This window comes from Artemia sp. Qi Xiang Cuo, chromosome 19 (assembly GCF_049724085.1).
Source record: "Artemia sp. Qi Xiang Cuo chromosome 19, ASM4972408v1, whole genome shotgun sequence".
Taxonomy (NCBI): Eukaryota; Metazoa; Arthropoda; class Branchiopoda; order Anostraca; family Artemiidae; genus Artemia; species Artemia sp. Qi Xiang Cuo.
The window spans coordinates 20,789,893-20,817,630 of record NC_142812.1 but is presented as its reverse complement, the minus strand read 5'-3'; the positions used below and the strand labels follow the sequence as shown (position 1 = coordinate 20,817,630).

Here is a 27,738-nt window from a genome sequence, read left to right as displayed (position 1 = left end):
TTTTTTTTTTTTTTTGAGTCTATTTAATATAATTAATAAATTTATTTTATTTATTCTAATTTTTTCTATAGTTTCCAGTTTATCTATATTTTCTTTTCTTCTCCTTCATATGTGAGTAAGTGATCATTTTAAATTTTCTTTTGTTTTTTATCTCTGAGTATGTAATTCATATGTCGTCCCTCTTTGTACAGGCCAATGAGCCTTTGAGGGATTAATAACATGTAATATTATATGTGTATTTCATGAAGAATAAATCTTATCTTATCTTATCTTACAAAACAGAGATGAGCGACCTACACAGAGCTGGGGAAAAGTTGGGAGATATTGAATGTCGGGTTGGATTGGAAAAACTTGGGAAGGAATCTGAGATTAGTACTATCAACTCAAAAGAGATTTTGATCCTTTATGAGGGGGAGGAATCTATTTGGGAAGATCCCCTACGGGAAGTCGCGAAAGATAGCCATTTTTCTCAATGCACAACTGGCGGACAAGTTGTGATCCCTTTACCGAGGTTTTGCCTCTCTGATCTAGAGCCCTTGGGGGATACTCTCTCCCAGTCACTTCACATTTCACCCAAACCTTTTTCCAGTAACCCTATTCATAGTTTTTACTCTTCATTGGAACCGACAATTATTTCCGACAAATTGTATTCAGTGGGATATGTATCCAAATTTCATCTTCGAGTAGCATTAACACACATTCTTCATTTGAACATCCCAGGGAGAGAGCCCGGAGGGAAGTGGATAATGGTTCGCTGAAATTCTTTGCTTACTTCCCTGTACCCCTATCTTATTCAGAGGCCTTTGTATTTTTGGCCTGAGATTATTTAAAATTATGCCAAGGGGCAAATTACAGTTTAATTGAGATGTGGGGTTGTTTCCACAGATGGAAATTGAGAGGCTAGTACAGCCAATTTTTCAGGATGACTGGCATCATCGAATGTGCCAGAAACTGATTCTCTGCTCCTCTCAAGTGTAAATTTCGTGAGAGCAAGAAATTTTTTATTTTGCTGTGCAAGATTAAGTTCCACAAATCGCGTGGATTCTTCCTTCTTCGAAATCCAAAACTTGATGAAGAGATCTCTACAGTTGGACAGAAATACGGAATGGCAATGGTACAAACCAAGGGGATGGTATAGTCGCGAAGCCATAAGCCAACGGTTAGCTGCAGTGGAGATGTACAAAAGAAAGAAGAACAGAAGATAGACAAGTTTGGTGATTTTGAAGTTAAGTGTTATATTTGTATGGGTGGACCAGCGTGGCGCGTGGGTGGTCATTTATCTTACAGGGCGTGGTGTTGGGATTCCGCCCCTGTTTCTTTTCTTTTCAGATAAATGACGCATTTTCTTTTCTATAGTTATATTTGCCTATAAGATAATGTTTAATCCGAATTTGAATTTTGGTTGCTAAGGTAGATTCATTTGCAGTAAGTAGGCTTTAAATTAAATTCTATTTTGGACCACCTGGTTTGAGCCATTGAAATATAAAGTCAAGAAAAATCAGAATAGGGTTCGAGAGGATTCGCTAGGCCACGCGAAGGTCCACCTCATAGAAAAGTTGTTGTACAGAATGAATTTTTCAATTAGTCTGCATTTAGACCCCTTTTGGGGAAGCCTAATCTCTTTGTTGTATGTGACCTTTGGAAGATTACAAGTAAGATACTTTCTACAACTGTGTACTAATTTTCCAGGAACCCAGACAGGGTAGGAACACAGCTACGAGATACCGTCATTATTATATTGACAGGGAGGTTCGTTACTACCAAGGAGATAGTTAGAGATTTTTACTGGTGATCCGGGTCGGGTACACTCTTGGCCTTAAAGTGGCCATTTGACCGCTCGATCACGTTATCATACCCTGGGGGCAGGGCATACTGTTAATTGGGTGCTAATAAACCCTATATTTACAAAACCGTTGTGGTAAGCGCGGGGATCCCATTATAAAATTTGATACCGCCGGGAGGTTTTTCCTCCAGTAAATGGTGTAGCACCATTTTTGCACCAATAAGTGGTGACACCCGTACCTTACCACACCAACAGCAATCTCAAAATTTGTAGCGGATAGGTTTGGGGAAAACAGGTGTGGGGGGGGGGGCTAATTGCCCTTAATCTCTCGACTCTTAAAAAGTGAACGTTTATACAAGCATCCCTTTCATAAGAATCATATATGTCTTTAAGACATAACTTAGAACGACTTCCCCCGGGCACTGGGGGGTTGTTCTAACATAAGATCTTTTCTTATCTGACTTCCGAACGATTCTTAAAAAACTGTTTATTTAAAAATTATCATCAGACGGGTTCCGAAAAAGAAGGCGTGGGGGGGGGGGGCTAGTTGCCCTCGGTTATATGATCTTTGAACCATTTTGAAAAAATGGCTCCCTCAAAGTTCTTATCGGATGGGTTTGAGGATAACAGGGCGTGAAGGAGAGGGGGGCTAGTTGCCCCCCCCCCGATCTCTTTTGGCTCTTAAAAGTGAAGTCGAATTTTCAATTTCCAATCAAATGAGCCCTCTACGAAGTTTATACAAGAATCCCTTTCATAAGAACCATATATGCCCCAGGGCATAACTTACAACACCTGCACCCGGGCTCAGGGGGTTGTATCGACACCTGAGTTTTTGTTATCTGACCTTTGAACAATTTTTAACAACATGTCTATCTCAAAATTTTTAACGGACGCGTTTGGGGAAAAAAGGGGGTGATGGGGGGGGCTAGTTGCCCTTCAATCTCTTTTGACTCTCAAAAATTGAACTAGAACTTTCAATCTCCAATCAAGTGAGCCCCCTCTGAAGTTTTTACGAGCATCCCTTCCATAAAAACCACATATTCCCTCAGGGCATAACTTACAACGGCTGCCCTCGGGCCCTGGGGGGCTGTGTCAATCCTGGATTTTTCATTATATGGTCTTTGAACTATTTTTAAAATAAAACGGCAATCTCAAACTTCTTATCGGATGGGTTTAAGGAATAAAGGGCGTGGAGGGGGAGGGGCTAGGTTCCCTCTGATCTCTTTTGACTCTTAAAAAATGACTAGAACTTTCAATTTGCAATCAAATGAACCCTCTTTGAAGCTTATAAGAGAATTCATTCCATAAGAACCATATATGCCCCCGGGCATAACTCACAACGCCTGCCACGGGCCCTGGGGGGTTGTGTCGACACCGGAGTTTTTGTTATGTGATCATTGTACTATTTTTAACAAGATGGCTATCCAAAATTGTTATCGGATGCATCTGGGAAAAAAGGGCGTGGGGGGGGCTAGTTGGCCTCCGATCCCTTATAACTCTTTAAAAGGGCAATAGAACGCTCGATTTGCAATCGAATGAGCCCCTGTGCAGTTAATACGACGACCCCTTCCATATGAAGTGCCTCTGGCATAAAAAATAATAAACAAATAATAATAAAACAGTGGAGCCGTATGGTCTTTACTATAGGCAACACTATAACGTTACTTCTGAAAACCACAATTTTCGTTACAAAGATTTTGAAAAACAATAAATAAAGCACTTGTTATTACTTTATTTTGTTGCATTCTAAAACACTTTCAGGAAAGTACCAGTCAAACTTTCTGAGTCAACAGTAAAGAGCAAAGAGTCAGAACTATTCTAGTTTGAAGCAAAACATACTTGGGCACATGCGGCTTCAAAGAAAATCGTTTAAGAATATTTTCCAAGAAATTGGAAAAATTGGTGCATTAGAAACAGGGTTAAAATAATTGATGTCACTAGCACATCGGAGCACATCCAAATATATATGAAAAGATACTATCAACAAAATAACAGTAGAACATCAGTTAAATAGGAGCAATCCTAGATAAATTTTACTCCTAGGGTCTTAAATACACGGCTGGATTTCTTAGGGTTACAATTTTGAAGTCTCTTCTGAACCAGGTCCATTTCAAATAATGGTATGATGTCAACTGCATTATCATCAGTGCAGCTTGGGCTTCACTTCTTCATTCAAAGCGATTTCTTTTGTTTTCTTTTTCTACCAAGACAGTAACAGATATACCAGAAAAAATGTTACTGTATAACCAGTAACAATGTTCAGCAAAAATAAGAATAATAAAAGAAAAACATCAAACCACTAGCTTGTTTTCACTCTCTTGGTATAAAAAAATTTCGAATTTCTTTGAGTACTTTTATTTCACGTAGTTTAGTTAAATATTTGATACAATTGGCTGCTATCTCACCTTTCATTTCCCTAATAGCTTCTCGTCCGTTTTCATCAACCACTTCAAGAGAGGGATCTGTTATAATGACAAGTCTAGACCAAGCTTTCTTAAACTCGCTTTGCTCCCGAGGGACACACGTTACAATTCCAGCAATTTTAACTTTCATAAATCCAGGAGCAATACATGACAATGCTGTATAGTCAGCGAGTAACTCATCGGTCATACAATATTTTGTTGCATCAATCGTCTTCTTTTCCAATGAATTTCCCCGGAATGGAGCCTGTAAATAGGCAAAATAGGCATAAAGTGTCAATGTTGTTGGGTGTAATGTCTGCAAGAGTAAAACAGCAATGTTGCTCAAAGATCACATATTACATTTTATAGAACTAAACCAATAATACACTTTAAAATATTTTTGGTTAAAAATATGGATATGAACTGTGTGAGATGCCTCATTTCTAACTATTCATGTTGACAGTTTTTTCAGCTCTTTCCGTTTGGGGATATATATGACTAGAACAACAAATAAGTTTCTCAAGAGCTATACTTGTATGACAAAAGATCTGCATGCAGCTCATATGCAACAGGTTACTACACAGATTATTATTAATTAGCCATCCAGTTGCATCCCATCATTAGAAGTGTCATACTACTTACAGCACATGCAGCATTTCCATTATTTAAAGGATATGCTTGTAGCGTGAAATTTCATAAGTAAAATTGTATCACAATTGCAGCCCAGCCTCCTCTGAATGGGGCTAGATATAGCCCAGAGTTACATACAAAAGTTTATACATTCTAAGACCACACTGGCTATACATGACATATGAAACAAAGAAAAGAAAGGATATAAATAAATGAAAAAAATTTCCATATTGAGAATCTTCCACTAGAAGGGAAGTTTCCAGGGATATTTTACACTTGGGGAATTTGCCTGAATTCCTATAGAGAATTCTTCTTATTTGTCTTATTTGACTTTGCTGACAAAGCTTAACATGTTGAGATGTTCTGAAGCAAATTTTCATATTGAAATTGCTTGGAGGATTTTCTGTGTGTGTGTGGGGGGGGGGCTCTGTGGGAGCAACTTTCCACTCCAGGCAGGGGCATTTCCATCAAAAATTTCCCATTGAGAGTTGATTTTTAACATAATTTGAAAAGCAATCAGAAATTAAAGCTTTTTTCCCAAATGAAAGTACGCTAAGGAGACTTTTTCATGCAGAGTTGTCAACAAGAAATTTTCTGGGGTATTTTTCATTGAAGGAACTTCATCTCAATAGATTTTCTGTGAGGGAATTTTCCATAGAGGGAAGCTGGATTTCCTAGTATTATTAGATAAACAGGAACAAAATAAAAACAAATAAGCTTTTTCAAACTTCTTCCATATAAAATGCCATGTTATTTCATATATGAAGGGGTTGCCTCACCTAAATACCTCCTCTTTATACCAAACTTAGAGTTTTTGTCCCAATCCTTTTTTGAGAAAACCTGAAACACAAGGACAACTTGACTAAAATAAGAAGCCTAATATAAGTTCTAATACTTAACATGAGGGGGCAATGCCCCTCATGTTAAGAATAATTTTTGGTTGTTTCAAGTTTTAGTTTTGCTCATTACTTTCAGTTGAGAGAACTTTTTTGTTATTTAATGTGTCTAAGACCCAACTATGAACCAATCATCTGTACCTAGGACAAGGAAACCTCATAGTAGCACTATCATTAATACTAATGGGATTGAGAATTGTCTGAATCAATATTTCTATAGAAACTTTACTACCTTAACAGTAGATATTCTTCCTCTCAATATTCCTACCATTGAAGTAACCCCAAAGATGCAACCTGTTTCCTTTATTCCTGGTGATGTTTTTAAAAGACTGCATGCAAAAAAAGTAGCTGGCCCTAATAATCTTTGTCCAATGCTTCTTCAAGGAACTGCACAGTATACATCTAATATTGTTACTTCCATCTTTTGCTTGTCAAGTGTAAGGAAAGAGCTACCCCAAGACCAGAAGCAAGCACACAACAAACCAATCTTCAAGAAGGAAATGACTCAGGAGAAGCACTATCTCAACAGAAGGAACTTGGAGTTATAAATGATAATGAGCTTCATAGCTACATACAAGTCAAGGTGGATAGAATTAACCAAGCCCTTGAACTTATTAAGCACACATTCATCATGATAAACTTTGTATGTTAAAAAAACTGTGTAAAGCCCTTGTCTGCTTTAACTTTGAGTTTAGAACAGTCGTAACATTCCTGTAGTAAAAAAGGATGCAGGGTCCTAGAGAGTTTTAGCAACAAAATTTGTCTCTAGCCTGCATCATACACTGTATGAACATCAACTACAAGCCCTGCAGTAGCCTACCCTGACATATTGACAAAGAAGGGGGCAATGTAATCATGACTCAAAAGCCACTAAATTCCAGGACAGTGAAGGATTTATTTACTCCTTCTCTCTTGAGCTATACTACAGGTCATTGCAAAAAAAAAAGAAAAAAAAACTCCAGCTACCCTGGTTCCAAAGAAAAGAATGGGGGAGCATTTGTGCTGCTAGAGCTTTGCCATTTCAGATTGAGCTAACAGAGAAACCAATCTAGCCTAATTCAAAGTTTAAGTTGACAAAGATTGGACTGGAAGCTGAATTGGGGCTAAATCATTGACTGAAGTTGACACACCAACACCAGCAAGAACTGCAGGAGGTCACCATCACTTTGTATAGCTGGCAGAGTAATTTAAGGTAACCTAGTGTAACTTCTAAAGTACAATGGTTGCATCAAAATATTATTACCTTAAATATCACTTGCCAGCAAAAGGATTATAAATGATCTAAAAACGTAGAACATTACTGATGTAAAATTCATAGAAACAAGTTACATATTATGAAGTTAAATTTTATGGTTTCAGCAATTTCTTTTAGCTTTTTATATATCCTAGGGCTATATATATAGGGCCATCAGAGGGGGAGGGGGTACATTATCAGAAAAGCAACCATAATGTTAGTAAATAGCATAAAATAAATAATCTAATGGTCTTAGGCCTACTTTTGACTTCTTAGCACATAATTTCTTCAGATATGGTCTACACAGCAAATTGTGGTGTTAGAGCTTTGCCATTTCAGATTGAGCTAACAGAGAAACCAATCTTCCTAATTCAAAGTTTAAGTTGACAAAGATTGGACTGGAAGCTGAATTGGGACTAAATCATTGACTGAAGTTGACACACCAACACCAGCAAGAACTGCAGGAGGTCACCATCACTTTGTATAGCTGGCAGAGTAATTTAAGGTAACCTAGTGTAACTTCTAAAGTACAATGGTTGCATCAAAATATTATTACCTTAAATATCACTTGCCAGAAAAAGGATTATAAATGATCTAAAAACCTAGAACATTACTGATGTAAAATTCATAGAAACAAGTTACATATTATGAAGTTAAATTTTATGGTTTCAGCAATTTCTTTTAGCTTTTTATATATCCTAGGGCTATATATATAGGGCCATGAGAGGGGGAGGGGGTACATTATCAGAAAAGCAACCATAATGTTAGTAAATAGCATAAAATAAATAATCTAATGGTCTTAGGCCTACTTTTATCTTCTTAGCACATAATTTCTTCAGATATGGTCTACACAGCAAATTGTGCCGTTAGAGCTTTGCCATTTCAGATTGAGCTAACAGAGAAACCAATCTTCCTAATTCAAAGTTTAAGTTGACGAAGATTGGACTGGAAGCTGAATTGGGACTAAATCATTGACTGAAGTTGACACACCAACACCAGCAAGAACTGCAGGAGGTCACCATCACTTTGTATAGCTGGCAGAGTAATTTAAGGTAGCCTACTGTAACTTCTAAAGTACAATGGTTGCATCAAAAAATTATTACCTTAAATACCACTTGCCAGCAAACGGATTATAAATGATCTAAAAACGTAGAACATTACTGATGTAAAATTCATAGAAACAAGTTACATATTATGAAGTTAAATTTTATGGTTTCAGCAATTTCTTTCAGCTTTTTATATATCCTAGGGCTATATATATAGGGCCATCAGAGGGGGAGGGGGTACATTATCAGAAAAGCAACCATAATGTTAGTAAATAGCATAAAATAAATAATCTAACGGTCTTAGGCCTACTTTTATCTTCTTAGCACATAATTTCTTCAGATATGGTCTACACAGCAAATTTGCCACTTACTGATTTTTAATTTGGCTTTCTTTATTTATAATTATTTATTAGGGGGGAGAAGTCTTGCAACTCTTCAGAAAGAGACATGCCAGAAGAAAAAGAGAGACACTTTTAGATTTCAAATAACTTCTTAGACCATGCTGCTTTTCTATTTACAAATTTAATAGAGAAAAATGAGTATAATATAAATAAAACAGTGGCAACTCCATGTCCAGGAGCCTTTATCAACAGGAGAAAAAAAATAAGTTAAACAAAACACAACATATAAAAAAAAGACAAACACATAAAAAAAAAATCCAATTCTCATCTTGTTAATTTCCAAAATACTACAAACACTGTAAATGCCTGAATAATTACACAGAAATCAATAACAAATGTCTCTGGTGCACCAGGTATTCTCTCCTCTATAATTTCAGTTTGGCAAATCGGCTGTCCTCTGACAAAACCTAGTATCTACAAAAAATTCGAATTTCAGTTAAGAGTGGATCCCACCTAGTTAGACCACAAGGAATCCAATGGTGCAAACAAAATTATTCTCTGATGCTTAGTTTTGTTGATATTACCTAGTATCTACACAGAAGCTCACCATTGTTTTTGTGTCATACCTAGTATATACATACTAGAAATCAACATTTACACCAAAATCTAGTAGCTGCAAACTATACTTTATCAGTGAAAACAATCAGCAGTATCATACAATGAGCATCATCACTTTATTTTTTAAATAAAGACGATAAAAATGCAAAGAGCAAAAAAACATTTTTGCGTTTTTCTCGGAACTTACTCAGATGTAGATACTAGGTTTTGTCAGAGGACAGCCGAAATGAGATCTAGCAAAAATGAAATACTAGGCTATATTTATTTGAAAGAATGTACATAAAACCCCAGGTCCACCTTATGGTGATATTTTTATAGTTTTGCTTGTATTTTTGACAGGTCAGCTCAATCCCTAATGGTTTAATATAGCACTTAGTTAGGCTATGTTTAAAAACTAATATAATAGCAAAATATACAACAACCACTTGGAAAAAAAAGACCAAGCACACTTCCTTACATGATACAAGAAATTATGCCATCAATCCAAAAGAAAAAGAAACTCTGGAGAAAGTACAAGGATATTCCAACACAGGCAAATTATAATAATTTTAAACTGATGTGAAATGAAGTCTGGCACCTTACAAAAGAACTTACAAGCAAGTATGAGGAGTCCTTAGCATCAGCTTCAAAAACTAATCCAAAGAAGTTTTGCAAATATGCCTCAATTCAAAAGCCAGGTAGGCATTCAGTAACAGAAATCTCAGTTAGTAAGAATACTATAACCAATCCTTTAGATATAGTTGAAGTACTGAATAAGCAGTTAAGGTCAGTTTCCACACCTCCAGATAATGCTCCCTTTCCAGAATTGCTGGATTACAACACTGAGAAGCCTATGCAAGTTATGACCATTAAACCTGTGGACATAAAACTAAAGCTCAAAAGATTAAATCCAAATAAGTTTATTGGTCCTGATGGAGTTCATACCCAGACCTTAAAAGAGGCCCATTTGGTGCTTACCCCTCCCTTCACAAAACTGTTCCAAAAGTCTCGGGATACCAAATTAGTTCCTCAAGATTGGCAAAATGCAAACATTCCCCCTTTCCACAAGGGTTGAAGTAGGAATAATGTCACCAATTACTGACCCACTATCATTACCTCAACAGTTGGTAAAATTCTTGAAGGAATTGTGAATACCACAATCACAAAACATTTATTTGACATCAAAGTGTTCACAAACAGCCAAAATTGCTTCAGATCTGGTTGCTTGGTTGAGACAAATCTTATATATACTTATGATTATGTCAATAAGTTGCTAGATCTCAATACTTCAGTTGACATGATCCTTTTAAATTTTGCCAAAGTAGTGCAAATTTTGTTCTGGCCTTGGGCAGGCATAGGGGTTTTGCACCCAACTTATATTAATTTCTGCTCGTTTTGAGTTTGACTCAAAACGTTGGTTAATTATTGTAAATTCTGTTCGTTTTGGGTTTCATTTATTTATCGATGCTGATTTGTGGTAGTTTCAGGCACCGTAGGTTATTTGATTTTATTTTTGCTCATTTTTTGTTTAATGGAGTTCTTTACTTTTCTTTGAAAAACTTATTTTGTGGAAAAAGTTTTTTTATATTAAAATCTGTTCGTTTTATAAGGACATGGTCTTTTCAGGGAAAAAGAAAATAATACTTTAAATCTTTTCGTTTTTTAAGACTTTATAGTTTGGCCTGCTATTTCTATGCTGTTGAAAAATTTTCAGCAATTTTGAACAACATATACCCTTTTAAAAATCGGGGCACAAATGGTAGTGTTTAATTTAGTTTCGCACCTCCTCTAGTTGGCCTGAAATAGCAAACTTAATACCATTCGCAAACAAATCTCTTTACCTTCTTTGATAGCTTGGATACACTTATGCTATCTTGATTTGGTTAAATTTTAAGAGCAGAAATTGGAGGGTTGGCGTGGGAAGGTAGGAGTGGAAGGGGGATTAGTTGCCCTCAAATCACTTTCGACTATTAAAAAGGGCATCAGCCCTTTCTATTTTCAATCAAAGGAACCCTTTTCGAAGTTCCCACGACAACTCCTTTGATACAAAGTGCCCTGGCCTAAACAACAACAACAACAAAAAATAGTAGATTATACCCACTTCCATCTTTACTATAAAAATGTCAAGCCTTCCAATCACTTTTGACTATTAAAAAGGGCACTTAGTCTTTCGATTTCCTATCAAATTAGCCCTACCTAGAACGGCAACAATTCTAGTATAAATTTCTTATGCCCCATTGCATGCTCTATATTCCTAATGCTAAGGCCTGTTCGGGGAGTTGTCAACTCCCCTAATTAGATTTATAAAACGATCAACTGCGTTAAATAAAATGGCTATCACAAAATTTGGATTGGATGTGTTTGGGGAAAAGGTGGGTGTGAGAGGGGTGGTAGTGGCTCTCCAATCACTTTCAACTATTAAAAATGGCACTAGCCCTTTCAATTTCCAATTCAATGAGCCATTTTGAAGTTTCTACGCTTTCAATAAAAACCTTATACGCCCCCAGGGCAAAACTTACAACCCTTGCACTGAGGGCTCTGAGGGGACTATCATCCTAAAAGACCTAATTTCAAGAACTTTCAACTACGTTGAACAAATTAGATATCTAAAAATTTTGATTGGATGTGTTTGGGAAAATGGTGGGCATGAGAGGGTTTTTAGTTGCTATCCAATCACTTTCAACTATTAAAAAAGGCAGTAGCCCTTTAAATTTCCAATTGAATGAGCAATTTTGAAGTTTCTACGCTTTCAATAAAAACCTTATATGCACCCAGGGCATAACTTACAACCCTTGCACTGAGGGCTGTGGGGGGGGGGGTTCTCATCCTTAAAGACCTAATTTCCAAAACTTTCAACAATGTAGAATAAAATGGCTATCTAAAATATTGATTGGATGTGTTTGGAGAAAAGATGGTCGTAAGAGGGGGGTTAGCTGCCTTCAAATCACTTTCGGTAATTAAAAAGGGCACTAGCCCTTTGAATCTCCAATCAAATTAGCCCTTTTTCAAGTTTCTACGACAAATATTTCAATAAAAACCTTATATACCCCCAGGGCATAACTTAAAACCCTTGCCCTGAAGAATGTGGGGGGGATGTCCTGCTCAAAGGTATAATTTCCTGAACTTCGAACTGCGTGGAACAAAATGGGTATCTCAAAATCTTTATTGGATGTGCTTGGGGAAATGGTGGGCGTGGAAGGGGTGTTAGCTGCTTTTCAATCACTATTAAAAAGGGCAATAGCTATTTCAATTTCCAATTGAATGAGCCCTTTTTGAAGTTTCTACGGCAACGCGCTATATAAAAACCCTATATGCCCCCTGAGCATAATTTACAACCCTTGCCCTGAGAGCTGTGGGGGGGGGTGAAAGCCACAAAGACAGAAGGTCCAGAAATAGAAACAACGTTGAAAAAAATGGCTATCTAAAAGATTTGATTATATGTTTGGGGACCTGGTGGGCGTGAGAGGAGGGTTAGTTACCCTCTAATCACTTTCGACTATTAAAAAGGACACTAACCCTTTGAATTTCCAATCGAATTATCCTTTTTTAAAGTTTCTACGACAAAGCCTTCTATAAAAAAACCTTATATGGCCCCAGGGCATAACTTACAACCCTTGCCCTAAGGGCTGTGGGGGACTGTCCTCAAGAACATATTTTCTATTTGGAAATCAACTACGCTGAAAAAAATGGCTATCTCAAAATTTTGATTGGATGTGTGTCGGGAAATAGTGGGCGTGGAAGGGGTGTTAGTCACCTTCCAATCAATTTCGACTATTAAAAAGGGCACAAGCTGCTCCAATTTCCAATTGAATGAGAGCTTTTCGAAGTTTCTACGACAACTTCTTCGATACAAAGTGCCCTGCTCTAAAGGAAAAAAATTAATAAATAATACATTGTGCGAACATCGTTCCTATATACCCCCAAGACATAAACTAAAATCCTTGCCCTGATGGTTTTGGTGGAGTGCCCCCCTCTTTACTTAGTCCCCGTTTCTTTTCTCGTTTTCGAGTGTCTCCGTTCTTTACTTAGGCAGCACGATGGCGCTACCTAGGATTTATACAACAACTTTGTATATAAACCTTATATGACCCAAGGGCATAACATACGAACCGTTGCACTGAGGGCCCTGAGGGGGTTATCATCCTAAAATACCTAATTTCCAGAACGTTCAACAACGTTGAACAAAAAGGATATCTCAAAATTTTATTGGATGTGTTTTGGAAAATGGAGGGCGTGAGAGGGGCGTTAGTCGCTATCCAATCACTTTCAACTATTATAAAAGGCACTAACCCTTTCAATTTCCAATTGAACGAGCCCTTTTGAAGTTTCTATGACAACACTTTCAATAAAAACCTTTATATGCCCCAGGGCATAACATACAACCCTTGCACTGAGGGCTCTGAGGGGGTTATCATCCTAAAAGACCTAATTTCAAGAAATTTCAACTACGTTGAACAAAATGGATATCTCAAAATTTTAATTCATTGTGTTTGGGAAAATGGTGGGCATGAGAGGGGTGTTAGTCGCTATCCAATCACTTTCAACTATTAAAAAAGGCACTAGCCCTTTCAATTTTCAATTGAATGAACCCTTTTGAAGTTTCTACGACAACACTTTTTATAAAAAACCTTATCTGCCTCCAGGGCATAGCTTACTACCCTTGCCCTAAGGGCTGTAGGGGGGGAGAGGGGTTGTCATCCTTAAAGACCTAATTTCCAAAACTTTCAACTACATTGAATTAAATGGCTATCTAAAAATTTTGATTGGATGTGTTTGGGGGAATGATGGACATGGTGGGGGGGGGGGGGTTAGTTGCCCTCCAATCACTTTCGACTATTAAAAAGGGCACTAGCCCTTTGAATTTCTAATCGAATGAGCCTCTTTTGAAATTTCTACAACAACAACTAATATAAAAACCTTATATGCCCCCAGGGCATAACTTAAAACCCTTGCCCTGAGGGCTCTGGGGGAGTGTCCTCCTCAAAAACATATTTTCTATCTGGAAATCAACTACGCTCAACAAAATGGCTATCTCAAAATTTTGATTGGATGAGTTTGGAGAAATGATGGGCATGGGGGGGGGGGCTAGTTACCCTCTAATCGCTTTCGACTATTAAAAAGGGCACTAGCCCTTTGAATTTCCAATCCAATGAGCCTTTTTTGAAGTTTCTACGACAACGTCTTCTATAAAAACCTTATATGCCCCCAGGGCATAACTTGTAACCCTTGCTCTGACGGTTCTGGGGGACTGTCCTCCTCAAAAAAATATTTTCTATCTGGAAATCAACTACACTGAACAAAATGGCTATCTCAAAATTTTGATTGGATGTGTTTGGGGGAATAATGGGCAAGAGAGGGGGGCTAGTTGCCCTCAAATCACTTTTGACTATTAAGAAGGGATCTAGACCTTTGAATTTCCAATCGAATGAGCCCTTTTTCAAGTTTCTACGACAAAGATTTCAATACAACTTATGTGCCCCTAGGGCATAACTTAAAACCCTTGCTCAGAAGACTGTGGGGGAGTGTCCTGCTCAAAGGTATAATTTCCTGAAATTTAACTGCATGGAACAAAATGGCTATCTCAAAATTTTTATTGGATATGTTTGGGGAAATGGTGGGCATGGATGGGGTGTTAGTTGCCTTCCAGTTACTTTCGACTAACTTTCGTTCTATAAAAACTTTATATGCCCCCATGGCATAACTTACAACCCTAGGCCTGAGGGCTATGAGGGGGTTGTCATCCTGAAAGACCTAATTTCCAGAACTTAAAATTCGTTGAATAAAATGGCTATCTCAAAATTTTTATTGGATGTGTTTTGTGAAAAGGTAGGCATGAGAGGGGGGTTAGTTACCATCCAATCACTTTCGACTATAAAAAAGGGCACTAGCACTTTGAATTTCCAATCGAATGATCCTTTCTTTAAGTTTCTACGACAACGCCTTCTATAAAATCCTTATATATCCCAGGGCATAACTTACAACCCTTGCCCTGAGGGCAGTGGGGGGGGGGGTTATCATCCTAAAAGACCTAATTTCAAGAACTTTCAACTACGTTGAACAAAATGGATATCTCAAAATTTTAATTCGTTGTGTTTTGGAAAATGGTGGGCTAAGAGGGGTATTAGTCGCTATCCAATCACTTTCAACTATTAAAAAATGCACAAGCCCTTTCAATTTCCAATGGAACGAGCCCTTTTGAAGTTTCTAAGACAACGCTTTCAATAAAAACTTTATATGCCCCCATGGCATAACTTACAACCCTTGCCCTGAGGACTGTGGGGGGAGGGGTTTTCATCCTTAAAGACCTAATTTCCAAAACTTTCAACTACATTGAATTAAATGGCTATCTAAAAATTTTGATTGGATGTGTTTGGGGGAATGATGGACATGGTGGAAGGGGGGCTAGTTGCCCTCCAATCACTTTCGACTATTAAAAAGGGCACTAGCCCTTTGAATTTCGAATCGAATGAGCCTCTTTTGAAATTTCTACAACAACAACTAATATAAAAACCTTATATGCCCACAGGGCATAACTTAAAACCCTTGCCCTGAGGGATCTGGGGGAGTGTCCTCCTCAAAAACATATTTTCTATCTGGAAATCAACTACGCTGAACAAAATGGCTATCTCAAAATTTGGATTGGATGAGTTTGGGGACATGATGGGCGTGGAGGGGGGGGGCTAGTTACCCTCCAATCGATTTTGTCTATTAAAAAGGACACTAGCCCTTTTACTTTCCACTCCAATGAGCCTTTTTTTAAGTTTCTACGACAACGTCTTCAATAAAAACCTTATATGCCCCCAGGGCATAACTTAAAACCCTTGCCCTGAGGGTTGTGGGGGACTGTCCTCCTCAAAAAAATATTTTCTATCTGGAAATCAACTACACTGAACAAAATGGCTATCTCAAAATTTTGATTGGATGTGTTTGGGGTATAATGGGCAAGAGAGGGGGGCTAGTTGCCCTCAAATCCCTTTTGACTATTAAGAAGGGAACTAGACCTTTGAATTTCCAATCGAATGAACCCTTTTTCAAGTTTCTACGACAAAGATTTCAATACAACTTATGTGCCCCCAGGGCATAACTTAAAACCCTTGCTCTGAAGACTGTGGGGGAGTGTCCTGCTCAAAGGTATAATTTCCTGAAATTTAACTGCATGGAACAAAATGGCTATCTCAAAATTTTATTGGATGTGTTTGGGGAAATGGTGGGCATGGATGGGGTGTTAGTTGCCTTCCAGTTACTTTCGACTAACTTTCGTTCTATAAAAACTTTATATGCCCCCAGGGCATAACTTACAACCTTTGTCCTGAGGGCTATGAGGGGGTTGTCAACCTCAAATACCTCATTTCCAGAACTTAAAACTACATTGAACAAAATGGCTATCTCAAAATTTTGATTTGATGTGTTTGGGGAAAAGGTGGGCTTGAGAGGGGGGTTAGTTGCCCTCCAATCACTTTCAACTATTAAAAATAGGACTACCCCTTTGAATTTCCAATTGAATGATCCTTTTTTTAAGTTTCTACAACAACGCCTTCTATAAAATCCTTATATATCCCAGGGCATAACTTACAACCCTTGCCCTGAGGGCTGTGGGGGGAGGGGTTTTCATCCTAAAAGACATAATTTCAAGAACTTTCAACTAAGTTGAATGAAATGGCTATCTAAAAATTTTGATCGGATGTGTTTGGGGGAATGATGTACATGGGGGGGGGCTAGTTGCCCTCCAATCACTTTCGACTATTAAAAAGGGCACTAGCCCTTTGAATTTCTAATCAAATGAGCCTCTTTTGAAATTTCTTCAACAACGCCTACTATAAAACCTTATATGCCCCCAGGGCATAACTTAAAACCCTTGCCCTGAGGGCTCTGGGGGAGTGTCCTCCTCAAAAACATATTTTCTATCTAGAAATCAACTAAGCTGAACAAAATGGCTATCTCAAAATTTTGATTGGATGTGCTTGGGGAAATGATGGGCGTGAGGGGGGGGGGGTTAGTTGCCCTCCAATCACTTTCGACTATTAAAAAGGGCACTAGCCCTTTGAATTTCCAATCGAATTAGCCTTTTTTGAAGTTTCTACGACAACGCCGTCTATAAAAACCTTATATGCCCCCAGGGCATAACTTAAAACCCTTGCCCTGAGGGTTGTGGGGGAGTGTCATCCTCAAAAAAATATTTTCTATCTGGAAATCAACTAAACTGAACAAAATGGCTATCGCAAAATTTTGATTGGAGGTGTTTGGGGGAATGATGGGCGAGAGAGGGGGCTAGTTGCCCTCAAATCACTTTTGACTATTAAAAAGGGCACTAGACCTTTGAATTTCCAATCGAATGAGCCCTTTTTCAAGTTTCTACAACAAAGATTTCAATAAAAACTTATATGCCCCCAGGGCATAATTTAAAGCCCTGGCTCTGAGGGTTGTGGGGGAGTGTCCTCCTCTTTACTTAGTCCCCGTTTCTTGTCTCGTTCTCGAGTGTCCCCATTCTTTACTTAGGTAGCGCGATCGCGCTGCCAATGATTTATACAAAAACTTTCTATATAAACCTTATATACCCCCAGGGCATAACTTACAACCCTTGCACTCAGGGCCCTGAGGGGGTGATCATCCTAAAAGACCTATTTTCCAGAACATTCAACAACATTAAACAAAATAGGTATCTCAAACTTGTATTGGATGTGTTTTGGAAAATGGAAGGCGTGAAAGGGGCGTTAGTCACTATCCAATCACTTTCAACTATTAAAAAAGGCACTAACCCGTTAAATTTCAAATTGAATGAGCCCTTTTGAAGTTTCTATGACAAAACTTTCAATAAAACTTTATAGGCCCCCAGGGCATAATTTACAACCCTTGCACTGAGGGCTCTGAGGGGGGTTATCATCCTAAAAGACCTAATTTCCAGAACTTTCAACTACGTTGAACAAAATTGATATCTCAAAATTTTAATTCAATGTTTTTGGGAAAATGGTGGGCATGACAGGGGTGTTAGTCGCTATCCAATCACTTTCAACTATTAAAAAAGGCACTAGCCCTTTCAATTCCAATTGAATGAGCCCTTTTGAAGTTTCTATGACAAAACTTTCAATAAAATTTTTTATATGCCCCTGGTCATAACTTACAACCCTAGTGCTGAGGGCTCTGAGGGGGGTTATCATCCTAAAAGACCTAATTTCCAGAACTTTCAATTACTTTGTACAAAATGTATATCTCAAAATTTTAATTCGTTGTGTTTAGGAAAATAGTGGGCGTGAGAGGAGTGTTAGTCGCTATCCAATCACTTTCAACTTTAAAAAATGGCACTAGCCCTTTCAATTTCCCATTGAACGGGCCCTTTTGAAGTTTCTATGACAACGCCTTCAATAAAAACTTTATATGCCCCCAGGGCATAACTTACAACCCTTGCCCTGAGGACTGTGGGGGGAGGGGTTGTCATCCTTAAAGACCTAATTTCCAAAACTTTAATCTACGTTGAATAAAATGGCTATCTAAAAATTTTGATTGGATGTGTTTGGGGGAATGATGGACATGGGGGGGGGGCTGGTTGCCCTCCAATCACTTTCAACTATTAAAAAGGGCACTAGCCCTTTGAATTTATAATCGAATGAGCCCCTTTTGAAATTTCTAAAACAACACCTACTATAAAAACCTTATATGCCCCAAGGGCATAACTTAAAACCCTTGCCCTGAGGGCTCTGGGGGAGTGTCCTCCCCAAAAACATATTTTCTATCTGGAAATCAACTACGCTCAACAAAATGGCTATCTCAAAATTTTGATTGGATGTGTTTGGGGGAATGATGGGCGAGAGAGGGGGGCTAGTTGCCCTCAAATCACTTTTGACTATTAAAAAGGGCACTAGACCTTTGAATTTCCAATCGAATGAGCCCTTTTTCAAGTTTCTACAACAAAGATTTCAATAAAAACCTTATATACCCCCAGGGCATAACTTAAAGCCCTTGCTCTGAGGGTTGTGGGGGAGTGTCCTCCTCTTTACTTAGTCCCCGTTTCTTGTCTCGTTCTCGAGTCTCCCCATTCTTTACAAAAACTTTCTATATAAACCTTATATACCCCCAGGGCATAACTTACAACCCTTGCACTCAGGGCCCTGAGGGGGTTATCATCCTAAAAGACCTAATTTCCAGAACATTCAACAACATTGAACAAAATGGATATCTCAAAATTGTATTGGATGTGTTTTGGAAAATGGAAGGCGTGAGAGGAGCGTTAGTCGCTATCTAATCACTTTCAACTATTAAAAAGGCACTAGCCCTTTCAATTTCCAATTGAATGAGCCCTTTTGAAGTTTCTACGAAATAACTATCAATAAAAACTTTATATGCCCCCAGGGTATAACATAACCCCCGAGCACTGAAGGCTGTGAGGGGGTTATAATCGTAAAAGACCTAATTTCCAGAACTTTCAACTACTTTGAACAAATTTGAAAGCTCAAAATTTTAATTCGTCGTGTTTGGGAAAATAGTGGGCATGAGAGGGGCGTTAGTCACAATCCAATCACTTTCAACTATTAAAAAAGGTACTAGCCCTTTCAATTCCAATTGAATGAGCCCTTTTGAAGTTTCTATGACAAAACTTTCAATAAAAATCTTTATATGCCCCAGGGCATAACTTACAACCCTTGCACTGAGGGCTCTGAGGGGGGTTATCACCCTAAAAGACATAATTTCCAGAACTTTTAAATACGTTGAACATAATGGATATCTCAAAATTTATTCAATTTGTTTGCGAAAATGGTGGGCATGAGAGGAGTGTTAGTCGCTATCCAATCACTTTCAACTTTAAAAAAAGGCACTAGCCCTTTCAATTTCCCATTGAAAGAGCCCTTTTGAAGTTTCTATGACAACGCTTTCAATAAAAACTTTATAGGCACCCAGAGCAAAACTTACAACCCTTGCCCTGAGGGCTGTGGGGGGAGGGGTTTTCATCCTTAAAGACCTAATTTCAAAAACTTTCAAGTACATTGAATTAAATGGCTATCTAAAAATTTTGATTGGATGTGTTTGGGGGAATGATGGGCATGGGGGGGGGGCTGGTTGCCCACCAATCACTTTCGACTATTAAAAAGGGCACTAGCCCTTTGAATTTAGAATCGAATGAGCCCCTTTTGAAGTTTCTAAAACAACACCTTCTATAAAAACCTTATATGCCCCAAGGGCATAACTTAAAACCCTTGCCCTGAGGGCTCTGGGGGAGTGTCCTCCACAAAAACATATTTTCTATCTGGAAATCAACTAGGCTCAACAAAATGGCTCTCTCAAAATTTTGATTGGATATGTTTGGGTAAGTGATGGACATGGGGGGGGGGCTAGTGTCCCTCCCATTACTTTCGACTATTAAAAAGGGCACTAGCCCTTTGAATTTCCAATCCAATGAGCCTTTTTTGAAGTTTCTACGACAGCACCTGCTACAATAACCTTAAATGCCCACAGGGCATAACTTAAAACGTTTAACCTGAAGGTTGTCGGGGAGTGTCCTCCCCAAAAACATAATTACATCTGGAAATCAATTACGCAGAAAAAAATGACCATCTAAAAATTTTGATTTGATGTGTTTGGGGGAATGATGGGCGAGAGAGGGGGGCTAGTTGCCCTCAAATCACTTTCGACTATTAAAAAGGCACTAGACCTTTGAATTTCAAATCGAATGAACCTTTTTTCAAGTTTCTACGACAAGAATTTCAACATAAACTTATATGCCCCTAGGGCAAAACTTATAACCATTGATCTGACGATTGGGAGGGGAGTGTCCTGTTCAAAGGTATAATTTTCTGAGCTTTAAACTGCGTGGAACAAAATGGCTATCTCAAAATTTTGACTGGATGTGTTTGGGGAAATGGTGGGCGTGGAAGGGGTGTTAGTTGCCTTCCAGTTACTTTTGACTAACTTTCGTTCTATAAAAACTTTATATGCCCCCACGGCATAACTTACAACCTTTGTCCTGAGGGCTGTGAGGGGGTTGTCATCCTCAAAGACCTAATTTCCAGAACTTTAAACTACATTGAACAAAATGGCTATCTCAAAATTTTGATTGGATATCTTTGGGGAAAAGGTGGGCATGAGAGGGGGGTTAGTTACAGTCCAATCACTTTCAACTATTAAAAAGGGCACTAGCCCCTTGAATAATCCTTTTTTGAAGTTTCTAATATAGTTTCTGAAGTTTCTGAATTTCAAATATATATATATATATTAAATATATATATATATATATATATATATATATATATATATATATATATATATATATATATATATATATATATCCTGTTGTGCAAATATATATATCCCTGATTTGGATATATTTAGGGGTGGGGGTAAGGTTTATCTGTGATACAAATTAATTTTATATTTGGATTCAGGATGTAATTCTGGGTATATATTTACAAAGCCCAGTGGCAGATCCAGGATTATTTTAGAGTGGGGGGGGGGGGGTGCAAAACAGGTTGATCAGATAAACTTGTATTAGGAACAATTTTAATTAATGCAAACTTGTATTCAGGGGGGGGGGTTGAACCCCCCCTGAAATGTTTGTGGGGGAGTGTCCTGCTCAAAGGTATAATTTCCTGAACTTTAACTGCATGAAACAAAATGGCTATCTCAAAATTTGGCACTAGCCCTTTACATGAGAGTTAAATGTTACCATCCAATCACTTTCCATGAGATGGAAAAGTTTTCCATCTCATGTGAGATCCAAATGTTTTCCATGTGAGATCCAAATGTTTTCCATGAGATGGAAAAGTTACCATCCAATCACTTTCAACTATTAAAAAGGGCACTAGCCCTTTGAATTTCCAATTGAAAGATCCTTTTTTGAAGTTTCTACAACAACGCTTTCTATAAAATCCTTATATATCCCAGGGCATAACTTACAACACTTGCCCTGAGGTTTGTGGGGCGAGGGGTTTTCATCCTTAAAGACCTAATTTCCAAAACTTTCAAATACGTTGAATAAAATGGCTATCTAAAAATTTTGATTGGATGTGTTTGGGGGAATGATGGACATGGGGGGGGCTAGTTGCCCTCCAATCACTTTCGACTATTAAAAAGGGCACTAGCCCTTTGAATTTTTAATCGAATGAGCCCCTTTTGAAATTTCTACAACAATGCCTACTATAAAAACCTTATATGCCCACAGGGCATAACTTAAAACCCTTGCCCTGAGGGCTCTGGGGGAGTGTCCTCCTCAAAAACATATTTTCTATCATGAAATCAACAATGCTCAGCAAAATAGCTATTTAAAAAATTTTCATTGGATGTGTTTGGAGAAATGATGGGCGTGGAGGGGGGGGGCTAGTTGCCCTCCAATCAATTTCGACTATTAAAAAGGGCACTAGCCCTTTGAATTTCCAATCCAATGAGCCTTTTTTTAAGTTTCTAAGACAGCGCCTTCTATAAAAACCTTATATGCCCCCAGGGTATAACTTAAAACCTTGCCCTGAGGGTTGTGGGGGATTGTCCTCCTCAAAAACATATTTTCTATCTGGAAATCAACTACACTGAACAAAATGGCTATCTCAAAATTTTGATTGGATGTGTTTGGGGGAATGATTGGCCAGAGAGGGGGGTTAGGTACCCTCAAATCACTTTTGACTATTAAAAAGGGCACTAGACCTTTGAATTTCCAATCAAATGAGTCCTTTTTCAAGTTTCTACAACAAAGATTTCAATAAAAACTGATATGCTCCCAGGGTATAACTTAAAACCCTTGCTCTGAAGACTGTGGGGGGAGTGTCCTGCTCAAAGGTATAATTTCCTGAACTTTAACTGCATGAAACAAAATGGATATCTCAAAATTTTGATTGGATGTGTTTGGGGAAATGGTGGGTATGGAAGAGGTGTTAGTTTCCTTCCAGTTACTTTTGACTAACTTTCGTTCTATAAAAACTTTATATGTTCCCAGGGCATAACTTAGAACCCTTGTCCTGATGGCTGTGAGGGGGTTGTCATCCTCAAAGACCAAATTTCCAGAACTTAAAGCCATGTTGAATAAAATAGCTATCTAAAAATCTTGACTGGATATCTTTAGGGAAAAGGTGGGCGTTAGAGGGGGGTTAGTTACTGCCCAATCACTTTCAATTATTAAAAAGGGCCCTAGCCCTTTGAATAATCCTTTTTTGAAGTTTCTAATATAGTTTCTGAAGTTTCTGAATTTCAAATATATATATATATATTAAATATATATATATATATATATATATATATATATATATATATATATATATATATATATATATATATATATATATCCTGTTGTGCAAATATATATATCCCTGATTTGGATATATTTAGGGGTGGGGGTAAGGTTTATCTGTGATACAAATTAATTTTATATTTGGATTCAGGATGTAATTCTGGGTATATATTTACAAAGCCCAGTGGCAGATCCAGGATTATTTTAGAGTGGGGGGGGGGTGCAAAACAGGTTGATCAGATAAACTTGTATTAGGAACAATTTTAATTAATGCAAACTTGTATTCAGGGGGGGGGGTTGAACCCCCCCTGAAATGTTTGTCTGACTTTAAAAAACATAACAAAAATGGATATAAACAAACTTTATATGTGTTCTTTGATGTTGTTTTGGTTAACCCCCCCCCAAAAAAAAAATCCTGGGTACAGTGTTGTATATTTGCACATTAGGGAGGTGAGGGTGTATACTGTAAATTTTTTGTTAGGCTATTCATATTATTGACTTACAAATAAAGTAAACATACCACTTGATGCCTTTTTTTTATGCTCTTTCCAAATATAATAATCAATTTTGTCAGAAATGAATTTCACCCTAACCCTTACATATACCAATTCAGGGTATATATTTGCACATTAGGGGGTTGGGGGTAAATTTTATGGTATTTGTTTAGCCTTGTGTCACCTGATAAGGAGACATGTTAAGAAAACAATTCTTACTTTAAAATATGTATAATGATCCTAGTTCTTATATTATTCAACGGGAGAACCTTTATCATTGAGTCTTTCCACTAAAAATCCTTCTTTTTCCAGCTTAAAATAAAAAGTTTCCAAAAACAACGCTGCTGATTCAATGCTTAAGTCTTTTTAAATTGCCGCCTAATAAGTTCTTTAATAGATAGCATTCATGCCGGTCTTTAGCGTTCATATTTTGATATTTGCTCTTCGCCACTGCTCTTTAAAAAAAAAAGTATTAAAAAGACCGGCATGAACGCTATATATAAAAGAAATTATTAGGTGGAAATTTAAAACCACTTAAGCATTGAATCTCAGCAGTGTGGGTTTTGGAAACATTTCCTTTTAAGCTGGAAAAAGAAGGATTTTTAGTGGAAAGGCTTGATGATAAAGATTCTCCCATTGGATAATATAAGAAATATGATAATTATGCATATTTTAAAGAAAGAATTGCTTTCTTAGCATGTCTCCTTATCAGGTGTCACAAGGCTAAACAAATACCAATTTTATTTCTTATGTAAATGAGAGGTAAGTTTAAACTTTCCCCCTACCCCCTAATGTGCAAATATATAGGCCTAGCCTAACCTGAATTATGGGGGTGGGGTAAAATCCATTTCTGACAAAAATGATTATTATATTTGGAAAGAGCATAAAAAAGGTATCAAATGGTAGCCTAGGCTATGTTTACTGTATTCATAAGTCAATAATATGAATAGCCTAACATAAAACTTACCATATATACTCCATTAATAAACAGTTTTACCAAATTATCAGTAAATTAGCAATCTAAAATGTCTCTTTTTGTTCTAACATGTCTCCAGTTGGAGAACTGCGAGGCTAGCCTATTCTTGGCTTTTACATTCTTTGTGACTGTTTCTTATAAATAGACATTTTATGAGCCCAATGTAAAATGAATCCATTATTAAAATAAAAAAAAGGAATAAAACAGTAGCCTATACTCTTTTTTATATCTGATTTATGTCCTTGCTTATGAGAAACCTTAGCTTAAATTGTGCTGTAGCCTAATAACACCAACCATTTTTCATCCTGTCCTACTTCTTTTATCTACTTGAATTTCAAAAACAAATCTTCTTTATATTGTGTTGTCCAAGAAGGCTAAGCTTTAACTGTAATTTCCACCAGGTCTCACAACAATTAATCAACATAATCAACAAGCAGGTGCAAAACCATTTAAATTTCGAAGCTCCATGAAAGCAGGGTTGCCATGTTTTCGGATAATAATGAATATGTCTTTTGAGGCATCCAAAAAAAGTGTCCTTTTCAGCCAAATTATGTCCATATTTTGTCTATAATATGTCCATCTTGAAATCTCAGAAACTAGTTTTTTTACGACTTGTAAACCTCTTTCAAAGTGGTCAGCTAACATTGAATATAATGAAAACGAAAAATATTCATTTAGTTCATCCATAAAAAATGAACTAGTGTGAAAGCACAAAAGTCATAAAAACATGTAAACAGTAAAAAACGAATTGTTGGAGCTTAAGGCTCATCTTTCTACGAGAGTTCCGCTTGGCTAGTATGAGGGTCAGCATTTTCTCTTCTTTTGGTAGCTTTTTGCAAATCAGAGTATTTCTTGCGCATGTCATAAGGTACAATCCAGAAGTCAAGCGACGTTGCGGAGAGCTAGTTAAGCTAGATTGCCCTTCAATCTGGGGGGTGACATTCCCAAAGGCATAATTACTGAACCATTGAACAATGCTGAACAAAATGAATGTCTACAAATTCTGATTGGATGCTGGTTTTCGGAACTGATAGGCACGGGGGGGGGGGTTACCCTCACATCACTTTTTACACTTACAAAGGGCACTAAAATTCAATCAAATGAGCCCCATCTGAAGTTTATATGACTACCCATTCCACAAACCTTATATGCCCCTAGGGCATAACTTACAACCCTTGTAGGGCTCTTATGGGTTGTGTAAACGCTGAGGGCATTGTTATATGTTCTTTGGACAATTTTTAACAAAATTTCTATCTCAAAGTTTCTGTTGGATGCATCTAGGGAAAACGAAACGTGTCTGGCGGGGGGGGGCTCCATCCCTCTTAACCAAGGGTGGAGGGGTGGGGGCTTACTCGAAGGGTGGCACGGCCTTTGTGTTTCGAGAGTCGTTCTTTAAAAAGTCAGACAACAGGTCGAACATTAGCGTAGAGAGGGGGGTATTGAAAAAGAAGTAGCCCCCGTCATAAACGGAATAATATCTGTACGTTTTAAGTTTTCATGTCTTTTCTTACTTTCGGTTGAAAAAACTAGCTTTTGTATTTATTTCTGATCGTTTTTCAGATAATCCCAGGAAATCCATCCCCTCTGTAGAAAATTTCCCCACGAAAAATTCCTTTATATAAGATTCCTCCCATGTAAAATTCTTCCGCCGGGAAATTACTCCCGGACAATTCCTTCTGCGTATCCTTCCCAGAATATTTTTTGCTTTCAGTTTTGTCTAAAAAATACTCACTCCTTACCATACTTTTTTATGAAGACAGAATTGCATTTATTCAGTTTCTGATCCTTTTTAAGGTCATTGGAGAATATCCCTGTTTGGAAAACACCCCCCCCCTGGAAACTTTATCCCCTAGAAATTTTCCATGGATAATTTCTCGTGATGATAATTCCCCCAAGTAAATTTCTCCCGTGGAAAATTCCCTCCCCTCAAACAAAATGACAAAGAGAATTCTAACTCCTCTGAAAACTTCCCCCTGAGAGTTCCCTCAGAGTGTCTCTACATGTACAATGGGACCAACAATGAGAAAAAATACAAAGAACAAACATTCTGTATACAAATTCTGGTAAATTCTCCCCATGTAAAATTTCCCGTGAAAAGTTCCCCCTCAGAAACTTCCATCCCAATGGGAAATTCTCCCCATAGAAAATCCATCCCCAGAAGATCTCTTTCCTCCGATAAAAAATGTCGGTATACTTCCCTATAACAAATACTATATGTAGAGAATGGGCAAATTTCATAACTTAGGGCTTTTCCTCTGGTGGTTCTGAGGGGTCATGTCATCTCGGAAGACATATCTATTGTACCTTTCAACAATACTGAACAAAACGGCTATCTCAAAATTTTGATCAGACGTCTTTCAGGAAAAAAGGGCGTGAGACGGGGGCGAGTTGTCCTCCAATTTTTTGGTCAGAGGCAACGCTGTAGATTTACCTATAGTAAAGGCCATGCGGCTCCAATGTTTTATTATTATTAATTAAAAAAAAAAAACTTACCGAAAAATTGTCTTTTAAAATAGAATTAAAGCCTATTTTAAACTTAAGCTCCGCAGATACGCATACCTTTTAAAATTCAAACTCGAAACCACTGGAAATTACTAGCAACGAATAAATGAAACCCAAAACGAACAGAAATCAGATAAACAATCATAGCAAAAACATACAACAAGTAATAATATAAATGGATAATAGATCGTAAAGCGAGTAATGCTTAGATTGAATATGAAAATCTAGCTTAAAACGAAAACAAATATTTTGCTATTGAAGTGTAAATGAAACATAAAACGAACAGAAATTAAATAAACAATCAATGCGAACAAAATATACAATATATATTAATGTATATGAATAAATAAATCTTAAAACGAGTGAAACTTAAATTGAATATGCAAATCAAGTTTGAATCGAATAAAAATAACTACAAACAAGAGTTTGGGTATCGTCTAACTGTAAAAGCCTAAAGCCTACTGCGTCATTGGCGCTTTACTGAAAATGAATTATATTACAAATGTTTTCTTTTGTACTTAATATTGAAAATAAATATTACAATTACAGTAAAATTTTGAAATATTGAAAATTCTGAAACAATTCTTTGAAATATTTTCACTTTTGTAACTTTAAGAAATCAAAAATTAATTAA

At 37.4% G+C, this 27,738-nt stretch overlaps 1 protein-coding gene across 1 annotated transcript in view; it reads right to left on the bottom strand.

Annotated features, from left to right (window-relative positions):
- The window catches only part of LOC148940596 (uncharacterized), a 39,104-nt gene extending 14,064 nt beyond the window's left edge, over positions 1–25,040 (bottom strand). Inside the window, exons 1-2 of the mRNA XM_089104974.1 lie at positions 24,897–25,040; positions 4,189–4,450 (exon numbers count right to left, since the gene is read on the bottom strand). Of these exons, the coding sequence (XP_088961100.1) occupies positions 4,189–4,450; positions 24,897–24,899 (265 nt within the window). The 5' untranslated portion in view covers positions 24,900–25,040. The remainder of the gene's footprint in view (positions 1–4,188; positions 4,451–24,896) is intronic.
- Positions 25,041–27,738: the final 2,698 nt, after the last annotated feature.